At 38.1% G+C, this 13,179-nt stretch overlaps 1 protein-coding gene across 1 annotated transcript in view; it reads right to left on the bottom strand.

Annotated features, from left to right (window-relative positions):
* Nucleotides 1-13,179, bottom strand: part of Ccdc85 (coiled-coil domain-containing protein 85) — a 308,764-nt gene that overhangs the window by 266,144 nt on the left and 29,441 nt on the right. The window contains exon 3 of the mRNA XM_090376314.1: nt 1,825-2,055. Coding sequence (XP_090232440.1) covers nt 1,825-1,977 — 153 coding nt within the window. The 5' untranslated portion in view covers nt 1,978-2,055. The remainder of the gene's footprint in view (nt 1-1,824; nt 2,056-13,179) is intronic.

Below are 13,179 nucleotides of genomic sequence, written 5' to 3' on the forward strand. Positions count from 1 at the left end.
ATACAAGTGGCTTTTCTAGCAGATTTGCAATGAAATGGGCAGCGACTAACAGCAGCTTACTTTTTAACCAGAAACCTGTTGGCTGATTCGAGGTAAAGTCCTGATGCGATTCTCTGAACTATGCTCTGAAATTGTGATATTTCTTACTGATAATAAAGCCAAAGCCGCAAGAAAAACAACTTGAAACAAACTGCAGAGATTCATTGACTTTGTCTAGTGATTAAAATTTGCAAGAGGTTCATACCTTGCCAATATATTTGACAAACTGAACACACTGAATCTATCACTTCAAGGTAAAAACATGATACTTTTCATGGCTAATGATAAAGTCTGCATTTAAAGATAATTTTATTCTTTGGAAAAAAGAGAGCTGAAGTAGGACAATATGATACCTTCGATACTTTTACAATGTCTTGCTGAAAAAATATCCCCACAGAGTCAGACTTATAGAAATCATTAATTGATTATCTCACACAACTGTCGATCTCTTTTGAGGAATATTTTTCTATAAAGACATTGAAAATTACAGGTAGATAGCTAACCCTTTCTTGAAACACAAACTTCTGTGTCCTATCCACAAAAGAAGAACTGATTGATATCTCATGTGATGTCATTTCAAGAAAAGTTTTTTAGTGTTCCTTTGTTCTTTGTTCTGGGCTAGTTTGTTGGACTCTTTCTCTAATATAACAGAAAAAGCAGTTCGTAAGCTTTTACCATTTGCGACGACTTATTTATGTGAATGTGAGTTTGCCAAATATTGTGACACAAATTCAAAAAAGAGAAACAGATGACGTTTCAGCAGACATTCACTATCTATTACCAACTTTGACACCTAATTTCAGCAAAACTGCTGACAATAAAATTTGTTGCAGCACGTCTCTCATTAGATTCACTGAGTAAGTTATTTTCACTGAGTAAGTTATATTTCAAGTCTTAATAATACTTACATTATTTTTTTTTAGTTTAAAATTTTAAGAGTAGCAGTTATTTTATTTAGTTCCACTATAATACAGTACATGCATGCAAAAAAAACCGAAAAATGCCCCTTTCTTAGCATTCTATACCTGCAATAATCGTGGGGGGGGGAGGACCTAAGGACCCTGCCAAAATTCCAGGGCCCTCAGGTACCCCCTGGAATTGTGTTCTCAACTGTGATGGCCTGGAATTGTGTTGGCCAAGAAGGTTGAGAACCACTGACTTAACTGATACTCTGAATTCACTAAATTTATTTACTATTCTTCTTGCATTAGTATATGATGCAGGTGTATGTGTGCTTGTTTGTGCTTTTAATAACCCTAATACACAGCCCATATATTTTCTGGTACCATGAGGGAACCCCAGAAGGTCTTTAATCTGCCACTCTTTGCTTTTCTGACTGCTACATATTCCAATAGAATATTCATTTCATCCCTGTTCATGGCTGCCATTAAAATATTAATTTATGTATCCCCCCAAAACAAAGTTTTCTAATCCACAATACTACCTTGACAGCAACAATAGTAAATCTTGCACCTCTTCTATTTAAGTGTATTTTAGCCTTGTTAGATCTGTACCCTCTTACTGTGCACATATTCCAGCCAAACTGGTAAATTTGCCAGGTATGCTTTTGTGCAAGGATGGTAAATATAGAAATAGAAAAATAGATATATAGAAATATAGAAATAAAAAATATAGAAATATAGAAATAAAAAAATAGATATATAGAAATAGAAATATAGATGGTAAATATACTTATTGCAATAAATTTTATTGCTTGAAAAAGTAATATGAAATTAAGAAAGTGGGTGATATATCAATTTGATATCAAAAACTCAAATAACTTACTTGCATTCTCCTATTTACTTCTTTCATTAAGGCTCCATGATCCATCATAAGTTTAAGGTTCTCTGCTTCAGTCCGCCTTAATCGTCTTACTAATTCATGTGGTGATAACCTGAGTAACTCTTCATCATTAGGCCTGGATGGAGATGCTGCCATGATTTTTTCTCATAAAGATAATTAAGTGGCATGATCTATTAGCATTAGCTAAAAGCGGGCTTTTGAACTACATTGCTGCTAATGATTAAAAAAAAAAAAGAAAAGAAAAAAGTAGTTTAGAGCTTATTAGCTTTAGGCTTACTAAAGTTATAACTACTAAAAATTATAGTACTTTTGATACTTATCCATTATGTGATCGCAGTATAACTGCAGTCACAACATGGAATCTGATTGGATACTATGATGCTGTAACAAAGGACTAGACACAAAAAAGAATTGTGACATCATATAATTTCAGAAAAGCTTTTGATATTGATCCACATAAAAGACTGTTGTACAATTTGGAGCAGTGTCACATTATGCTTATTGGAGGCTTGAAGTGGTGAAACCCATGTTTAGTCTCTAGAGCAAAGTTTCCGGCATCCCCCTACCCTCTACTTCTCCTCCAACCCATGCACGGTACTAAGTACTATAGGTTTTGATACCTTTCGTGTTTGGGGTTTTCATAAATAAAAAAATAGGGACAAGTAACTGCTAGCTATAAATAAAGGGGTGATTGAAAGGGAGAAGGCTGTGGTTATCAGTGGGCACTGTTCTTCTTGGACTACTGCTATCAGTTGAGTTCCCCAGGGTTCAGTGCTTGGCCCAGTGCTGTTATCCATATTTATTAAAGATAATAATGAAAGACTATCAGGCTTAATGTCTAGTTTGCAGATGAAACAAAAGTTTGCAGGATAGATAGAAAGATCAATCTGTTACTGCAACAAGATCTAGAAAAAATAGGCAGATGGGCTGAGAAATAGAAATTGAAGTTTAACATTGAAAAAAAAAAAAAAAAAAAAAAAAAGGCAAGGTACTGCATACGAGTAACAGTAATCCCAGATTAACTAAGAGATATACTACACTCAGGTAGTGGAAAATGAAAAAGACCTGGAGAAAATTGTACAATCAGATACGAAGTTCTCTGAGCAATACGACAGGCTGCCAAGAGAGCTCATGGGGTTTTGTCAATGATATACAGGTATTTGCTGGTAAGAATAAGGAAGTGATTATTCCATTGTATAAGGCAATTGTTAGGTCACGTATTGAGCACTGCATACAAAGATATGGATTTGCTGGAACAGGTGCAGAAAGAGCAATGAGATTAGTGAAGGGGGGACAAAAGGGTATTCTTACTAAAAAAGACTTCAGCTCTACAAACTGTAGTAGTACCTGGAAAATAGACACTTGCAAGGGGATCTAATTGAGATGTTTAAGCTACGAATAGATTGATTATATTAAATGGCATCCTTATCCTTGTTCAGACAACACACAACAAGGAATGTGGGCATAAACCTAAACTGAGGAAGAATAATTGCTGGATAAATGCGTAGAAATTTGCTTTCGGCCAGCAAGGTAGTTCACTGTCGGAACAAACTTCCATCTGGTGTTGTGGATTTGAATAGGAATAAATTCAAGACAAACTGGATAAATTATTAGAGGAGATGGACAGGTGATATGTGAAGTTTTTTTTTTTTTTTTAAGGTTGACGCTATTATAAGCTTGCTTCTTCCTTGTATCATTACCAAAGTGATGGAGAACTGATTAATTTAACGAAGAAGGATAAAAAGACACAGAATAAGTATTCTTTTAAGACAGAAAAAGCAACAGATTATTTAAGGCTTCACAAAAAAAAAAAAAAAAAAACATACTTTGCTCCCCCTCATTTATTATCATTAGGTAAATGAATGTAAAGTCATTCAATTTTCTACTACTGAGATCAAATGAGGTGCAGGTAAGGGTTACTATACTCTAATTACTATAACTTAAAACTATTAAAAAAAAAAATACACCTGACTACCCCTTGATGGTATCTTCACCTTGTCACGGTGATGGGGCTCTGACAACCTCGAGAGCCATACTGTAGCTACTAGTAGGGTCACCCAAGCCGGATACAAAAGAAAACTCTGATTCAAACCAGGGTAAGTGTGGCTCTTTAGCCGAGTAAGGCAACATACCTAGGAGAAGGTGCTCTAAATAACACCTCTGGACAAGGGCAGCGGCTCCTACAATACAAGCAATGAGTGGGGCAGAAGCTATCTGAACAGTCATGTTCTGTCAACTTAGAGATAGATTTTGTCATTACAGCACTGCAATGCAGAAAGCCAGCAGGGACACTGCTGCATTATTATATTTCTAGAACAATCACCATGGCAAGAAAACAACAACCAGCCCTAGTTCCTGGTGTCCCTTTAATGGGACAGGGGTGCTAAGAATCCCTGGGCTCAAAATGGTGAATCTTTTGCGAATTGGAACATGGTGCATCAGAATGCTGTTTGCCATGGGAAAACTTAAAAATGTGATACAGGGGATGAAAACACAATGAGGACTGTGCAAAATTAGATGGCCTAATTCAGGCACATAAATATTGTTATGGGAGATCTGAATGCTAAGGTTGGAAAAGGCAGATCTGGTGAAACTGTAGGAGAATTTCGTCTTGGAGAAAAGAAAGAAGGGATCGGCTGATACAATTTTTCCAAGAGGAAAACCTGATGATTGCTAACACCTGGTTTTAGCTCCCCAAGCAAAGGCTCTATACATGGAAATCACCCCTAGACAGCACAAAATGTGGTCAGAAACCAAACTGGCTATATTATGATTAATCAATGTTTCCAGAGCAGTATTAAAAGCACCAAGACATAGGCGCCTCTGTAGCCAGGTGGGCAGGAGCAGCAGTGCATAGCACACGCTTCTTGATTAGACCGGGGTTCGAGCCCGTGACCACTAAATACGGAGGATGCGGAAAGGTCAGGGAATGACCACCGCATATCCCCGGAGCAATATGGCCTTAGTTGCTAATACTCCTAAAAACCAAATAACAAACAAACCAAGACATACCTAGTGTAGATATTGATTCCGACCACAATCCAGTCATAACAGAGATCATGCTGAGATTGAAGGCTATTAGGAGAAAGCAACCAATAAAGAAAGTTGATTTAGAGAAGTTAAAAAATCTGGAAACATATCAGTTAATGGAGCCATGGCTTAATGAAAGAATGCATCCACAGGTAGGAGGAGAGGGGAGTGGAAGATCTTTGGAAGAGTTTTAAATATTTTCTGACTGAAACGAGCTCAGTTCTAGGTTACGAAAAATGTCTGAAGGAGAAGGACTGGATGACAGATGAAATTTTGATACTCGTGGAGATGCACAGAACATATAAGAACTGCAATGCACTAAGATACAAGGAAGTGATTAGACTGATTAAGAACAAATTTAAAGGGATTAAAGAGAGTTGGATAACAGAAAAATGCAGAGAAATAGAAGCACTGCAAGAAAAGCATGATGATATTTCACAAAAAGATTAAAGAAATTTCAGGAATTAATAGAAGGAAACAACCAACTTCAATCCAAAATGACAAAGGTGAGATTATCATGGATGAATCAGAAAAACTGAACATGTGGACTAAATACATAAAAGACCTCTTTGCCAAAGTGAATGTGAGATAGGCCATCCATCCTAAGATCTGAGGTGAAGAAGGTGATTAAACCAAGAAGAAGGGAAAAGCCAAAGGACCTGATGAAATCACAGCAGAAATAGTCAAATTGCTCAACTGACATTCTTGTTGAATTATTTAAAAGAATTTACGACACGGGCAACATCCCTCAGGACTAGCTGACATCCACATTCATTACTCTTCCCAGAAAACTAAACACCAGGACTTTGGAGACTAATCCAAATCTCTGTCCAAATCATTCAATTATGCCTTTTGGCTTTGCAGTTTAATGCAAAGATAAATTACAGATAAATAATATCTGTAATAAATCTGTAAATATTATAGATAAAAAATTACAGAAATTCCTGTGTGGAATTTATCTGTAATTAACTTTTTTATTGTCATTTGAATCATGTCTGAATTATTCTCTTTTTTATTTCAATAAATACTTGAAATTCTTATATAAGATTTATTTCACAGTGTAATAATGTGTTTTGTTTAAGCTTTTCAAAATGGAATAGTGTTCTAGTTATGTAAATGTAATTTCAAATGTTTTGAGTCTTATGCAGCAGCCGGTTAACTTTTTTATGTAAAATTTTTATCTTTTACATGAGTTGAAAAGTCTGGATCTATACTAGTTCTAGGTTCTGCATCTTCTGGAGACTCCTTTTCCAATCCTGAATCAGAGTCAAGTCCATAAGTTTCTGGTGACTTTTGCACTGGCATTGTATTATCATGAGTTTTAACTGGCTTTACAGTAGAAAGCACGTTGGGATACCCTACTTGATTCTTGGATTTCCCAGAAATATTGCTCATGCAAAATAACAATTGCTTATGTGGTCTCAAGGTTCCTGCCATATCACTGGAGCAGCAAAAGGCGCCAATTTATGACTACCTTTAAGCCAGCCTGTTAATGTCATTGAACATGGAGGCGCATCCGTAGCCAGGTGGGAAGGAGCAGCAGTGTGTAGCACATGCTTCTTGATTATACAGGGGTTTGAGCCCATCACCACCAAATACGGAGGATGCGGAAAGGTCAGGGAATGACCACCGCATACCCCGGAGCAATATGGCCTTAGTTGCTAATGCTCCTAAAAAACCAAATAAACAAACAAACATTGAACATGAGCTACAGGAAATCTTTGAAGCTCATACTTTATCTTGATCTCCTACCTTACATTCAAAATAGAGTTCATAAGCTTTTCTCACTAATTGTGACAGTGGCTTCGGCTGTAATTTTAATATTACTTCTCCGCAAATGTAGAAAAAGCTATCAGGCTTATTTCGGCAAGAACATGACATATTTCATGTAGGGTTGAAGTATGAGTACATATGAAAACAATTAAGAAATTTTAGATTTTTATTTCTAATTTAAACACGGTTCACGATTTACGCTTATGCACACAACACCTGTTTACAAACACTAATTTACTAAAACACTTGTTCGCTTTTGGTCACCACGTACTCTCTGAAATGCATACACGTTTTGAAATAAAATGTTTGCTTGATGCAGAACCCACTCATATATATACCGGTAGAGAAGTTTCTAGAAGGCTCGCAATGTTTCTAGAGAACTCTGTCAAAAAGTTCTAGAACCTTCAAGAAACATTCCAATATTTCTTCTGTAAATAACAATATTCTAGAACATTCTGGAACATTCTTGAATATCGTAGAAAGCTCCCAAATGTTCTAGAAATCTCCTGAATGTTTTCAAAAAAATATATAAATAAATTAAATAGATAAAACAGATGGACAAGATGATTAAACCAACTACAGGTCTTGGTTTGAGGTCAGTAATCTACAATATTTGAAAACTGAGTTTGATGAAAACTTTTTAAGCACATATCTGATCTGAGTTTTTAAGCACATTTCCTAGGAGAATCTGTCAAAATTATTTCAGGGAGGAAATTGATGCCAACGAGTGTTATTGATAAAATAGTACATCAGATATTTTACTGAAAGAATAATATTTGAAAGATGGATATTTAACAAAAAAGATCACCTTGATGACAAGAGAATGAATAAATAAAATGTATGACATTTTTAAGTTATTTGGTTTTTTAGGAACATTAGCAACTAAGGCCATATTGTTCCGGGAATATGCGGTGGTCATTCCCTGACCTTTCCGCATCCTCCGTATTTGGTGGTGACGGGCTCGAACCCCGGTCTAATCAAGAAGCGTGTGCTACGCACTGCTGCTCCTTCCCACCTGGCTACGGAGGCGCCACACACATTTTTAAGTAGTAGACATAATAGTCATGTGCTGACTCAAAAGTTGCAAACAGAAAATGGTATACATTTGTTACATAAGAAGGCCATAGCAAAACTACTATTTTGCTATGGCCTAACTTGAGATTCATCAAAACCAATTGATTGTTTTGTTTTTCTTACCAAATAGTATTCTAAAGTATTTGGTTAACAAAGAATAAAAATAAGGGGTGAAGGTAAAGAAAGCCTGCACGAGAACGACGCGAAATGTCGGATAACTTATGCAGAAAATTAGTTTCCCCGATATGGCACTCTAGCGCTGCTCACTCGGTAAACAGACAGTAGGTGTTATCAGTCTGGAGCAAAGTCGAGAACAATATATTGATTGACAGGTAGGCATGGCAAACAAAGGCGCCTCCGTAGCCAGGTGGGAAGAAGCAGCAGTGTGTAACGCACGCTTCTTGATTAGACCGGGGTTCGATCCCGTCACCACCAAATACGGGGATGCGGAAAGATCAGGGAATGATCACCGCATATTCCCGGAGCAATATGGCCTTAGTTGCTAATGCTCCTAAAAACCAAATAACAACAACACAAATGGCAAACAATGTGCTGATTGGTGAGTGAACACAATACACGATAACATTGGTTTAGTATCACTTCAGCAGCACTAATGGTAACTTGTCCTAATCGCACATGCCCTAACCTTTTTTCACCATTACAGTATTTCGTAATGGTGAAAAAAGGTCAGGTTACCTCGACTTGAATCCCATGGGAGCTTGAACCCCTCCCGAAGTGGAGGGGGTAACCTAAACTTTTTTTTCTTTAGAATCATTGGTGGACTAGCACATAAATTGTTTATTAACAAAATATTAATTTTTCATTACTGTACTTTTAGTTTTAAAGACACTCGTGCAGATACACAAGTATCATAACGTCAATCAGCACCTTAAAAGATTCATCACTACTATTACCTTTTCACCATTCATTACAAAACTATTATGCACTGTTCTTTACTGGTAAATACACATCATAATACTAACCAATGACTACACAGTAGCTTGTCGTCTGTCACACCCACAACCAATCATTTCATCGTTTGCCATGCCTACCTATCAATCAATATATCCTTCTCGATTTCTGCACCAGACTGATAATAACTACTGTCTGTTTACCGAGCGAGCAGCGCTAGAGTCCGGTGTCGGGAAACTAATTTTCCGTGTAAGTTATCCGATAAGTTTCTCGTCGTTCTCGTGCAGGCTTTCTTTACCTTTACCAAGCTTCGCAAAGCCATTTTCTTAGCATTACTGAGGAGAATGAGTACCATTCTTTAAAAAAATTTAATCAAATAACATAATACTTAAAAGGTTGTGTGTATATGTGTGTGTGTGTGTGTTATTTGGTTTTTAGGGGCATTAGCAACTAAGGCCATATTGCTCCGAGATATGTGGTGGTCATTCCCTGACCTTTCCGCATCCTCCGTATTTGGTGGTGACTGGCTCGAACCCCGGTCTAATCAAGAAGCGTGTGCTACGCACTACTGCTCCTTCCCACCTGGCTACGGAGGCGCCTGTGTGTGTGTGTGTGTGTGTGTGTGTGTGTGTGTGTGTGTGTGTGTGTGTGTGTGTGTGTGTGTGTGTGTGTGTGTGTGTGTGTGTGTGTGTGTGTGTGTTAAGCACCAAAGCAACTAAGACCATGAAGTTTCAGTATATTGTATTTGTAATAGCATGTTCTTCAGTTAGTTGGCTGGATGCAAAACTCATTGTTTCCGAGAGATGATAGCAGTGCAATCATTGGCAGTCTTTCTGACCTGAGAAAGACTGCCAATGATTGCCAAGATGAGTCCTGGAAATGTTCCAGTTTTTCTTCTTTTGAGTTCAAACAGCTATTTTTTTTAATTAACCATTCATCTAAATTAATTTATTTTTTTCTTTACACTGAACTTTTCAATATCATTTACATTATATGTTGAAAATACCTTACATTCTAGTATTTTCAACATATATGCCTTGCAGCTTCAAACTATTAAGTGTATCTCAACATAAGACAGCTTCTGAAGCCAAACTGCCATTTTCTATGACTTGTTTTAATTCATCTTCATTATCATCTGCAGGACAATTGTTTCATTCTAGAACTTCCACAAAGATTCAGCATATGTTAATATGGAGCTTACAAGCAAGTCATCATATGCAGTTCAAAAATCCTTAAAAATACATGAACAGTGATGTTGTTTAAGATAACTTCATCCCACAATGCTTCTATTTCTGCATCACCAAAAGTTTCTTCTTCATTTCCGATCACCACAAAACCTGTCTTCTGGAACAGTTTTGCCATACATACATATATACCGTATTTCCCCATGTATAAGACGCACCTTTTTTTGAAAAATTTGAGGTCTAAAAACTGGGAGCGTCTTATACAGTGGTTGTAAATTTTTTTACTTGCATTTCCCGCTTTTTCGCGCTTGTTGTCTTTGCGCTCATCGTTTCGGACTTGTTACTGGTATATTAGGTTACGTTTTGCCATGTTCTGCCCAGAACATGGCTCAGAAAAGATTTTCGTACAGTGCTGAATTCAAGTTAAAAGTGATCCAGTTTGCAAAAGTGAATGGAAATCGTGCTGCTGAACGTAAGTTTGGTCCTCCTCCAACTGAGAAAACAATCCGAGACTGGCTACGGGAAAAAGAAACCCTACTGAAAACGCCACAGCAGAAGAAGGCCACGAGAGTCAACAAAATGGCCTGATTTAGAGAGGGAATTGAAGATATGGATTGAAGAGCAAAGGGCAATTGGAATTCCTGTGTCCACAAAGATGGTTCGGCATGAGGCAAGAAGAATTGCTGATGAAAAAGAAGTTACTGATTTCAAAGGAGGACACAATTGGTGCTTCAGGTTCATGAAACGGAATAGACTAAGCATGACTTGCCCAAAAGATGCCTGAAAGCTATGAGCAGAAGGTCCTTGAATTTCATTGTTTTGTCATTCAATGTCAGAAGACACATCAGTTTGAGTTGGGACAGATTGCAAATATGGACAAAGTCCCCCTTCATTTGATGTCAAAAGTAACAGAACTGTTGATAAGAAGGGGGTGAAAACTAACTGTGAAGACAAGTGGCCATGAAAAGAGCCATTATACAGTTGTTCTAGCTTGTTGTGCCGACGGAACCAAGCTGCCTCCTATGCTGATTTTCAAACACAAAACAATGCCAAAAGAAGACATTCCTCGAGGAGTGATTGTCCACATTCATGACAAGGGTTGGATGGATCAGGATTGGATGAAGATCTGGTTTGAAAAAGATTTAAGCAGGAGACCAGGTGGGCTCTTATGCAAACCTGCCCTATTGGTGCTTGATCAGTTCAGGGCACACATAACAAAAAATACAAAGAAGATTGCTGCAGAGCAAAAAACAAAACTTGCCGTCATACCTGGAGGCTTGACATCCCAGCTCCAACCACTTGATGTCAGCATTAACAAACCCTTCAAAGCTGCCATGAGAGACGAATGGAACCAATGGATGAAATCTTCTGGGGACAATTTGACACCAGCAGGAAGAGTGAAGAAACCAACTATAGGAAAAGTTTGTACCTGGGTGAAAAGATCCTGGGATAATATCAAGATTGAGATCGTTGTCAAGTCATTTAAGAAGTGTGGCATTTCAAATGCTATAGCATTAGCATTAGCATTAGTAGAGGCATATGATGCAAGAAAGCAAGCTTATTCAGCATCAGCCAAAAAAAAAAAAAAAAAAAACCCTCTCCCATTTCACCCCTCCGTTCGTTCGAAATACCTGTCCAGTTGAGCTTTAAATTTGTTTAGGCTATCAACTTCAACAACAAGTGATGGAAGTCGGTTCCACCAACCAACCACCCGCTGGCCAAAGGCAAATTTCCGCACATCTATCCGACATCCGTCCTTCCTCAATTTGAATTTATGCCCTCTGAGGTGATTATTCTGAGAAAGATGAAGAATCCCATTGGCATTGAGCATGCTCAAACCATTCAAAGCCTTATACACCTCTATCAGATCACCTCGCCGGTGCCTAGTCTCCAGACTCTGTAATTTGCAAAACTTAAGCCTTTCTTCGTAAGAGCAACCCTTTGTTCCATTTACTAATCTTGTTGCCCTTCTCTGTACCCGTTCCAGCAGCTCTACATCCTTCTTGAAATGAGGCCTCCAGACCTGTATACAGTACTCAAGATGTGGCCTAACCATTGCCTTATACAAGGGAATAATCACCTCCTTATCCCTGCTAGAAAAATTCCTGTATATCATTGACAAGACACCATGAGCTACTCTTGCAGCTCGTCTGCACTGCTCAGAGAACTTCATATCTGCCTGCACAATTACCCCCAGGTCCTTTTCATTCTCCACCACTGTCAGTGTAGTACCGCAGAGTTGATACATTGCTCTGGGGTTACTGTTACCCATATGTAGTACTTTACATTTGTCAATGTTAAACTTCATTTGCCACCTCTCAGCCCATCTGTTCAACCTTTCCAGATCCTGTTGCAGCAGCATAGCGTCAGTAGTGTCCTTAACGACCCTGCCAACCTTTGTATCATCTGCAAACTTAGACATTAAACTTGATATCCCATCATCAATATCATTCATAAACACCGAAAACAACAATGGACCCAACACTGAACCTTGAGGAACTCCACTAATAACATTAGTCCACGTTGAGCAGTGTCCATTGATTACCACTCTCTGTCTTCTGCCACTGAACCATCCCCTTATCCATAGCAGCAATTTGCCTCCAATGCCACACTGCTCCAATTTGTGCAGCAGTCTTCCATGTGCAACAGTATCAAAAGCCTTTCTAAGATCCAAATATATAATATCAAAGTTATTCCCTGCATCCAGTTCTTTTGTGACTACATCATAGTATCCAATCAAATTGGTCAGGCAAGACCTGCCCTTAACAAAACCATGCTGTGTCTGAGCTATAACTGAATTCTTATCTAGATGATCCTGCAGTGCTTCTTTAACCAGTGCCTCCATTAATTTACCTGGAACAGAAGTTAAACTAACAGGTCTATAATTACTTGTGTCAGCCTTTGATCCTCCTTTGTGAATTGGGGTTACATTTGCACATCTCCAGTCTATGGGTACCTCCCCTGAGTCCAAAGAAGCTCTCATAATTATGGCTAGGGGTTTGCATACTTCCTTTGCTGCCTCCTTTAATATAACTGGATAGATCCCATCCACCCCAGGTGCCTTTTTTATGTTTATCCTCAACAATCTCTCCTCCACTTTCCTCTCAGTTATTACAAAATCATCCAGCTCACTGCCAATGTTTACTTTACCTACATCATTCTCCTTCCTGAATAACTCCTCATGCGTGAATGTAGATGCAAAATACTCGTTTAGATTGTTAGCCACCTGAGCAGGATCCTCAACTGTTGAACTATCAATATCCAGTGGACCAATAGATGGAACTGAGGACGAGGCAATATATAAAGACAGTGATTCGTCATCAGACACAGATGAGGACAACCTAATGGATTGGCGTTTTGACAC

This window comes from Mastigoproctus giganteus, chromosome 6, assembly GCF_048544385.1.
Source record: "Mastigoproctus giganteus isolate SK-2022 chromosome 6, ASM4854438v1, whole genome shotgun sequence".
In the NCBI taxonomy this organism is placed as follows: Eukaryota; Metazoa; Arthropoda; class Arachnida; order Uropygi; family Thelyphonidae; genus Mastigoproctus; species Mastigoproctus giganteus.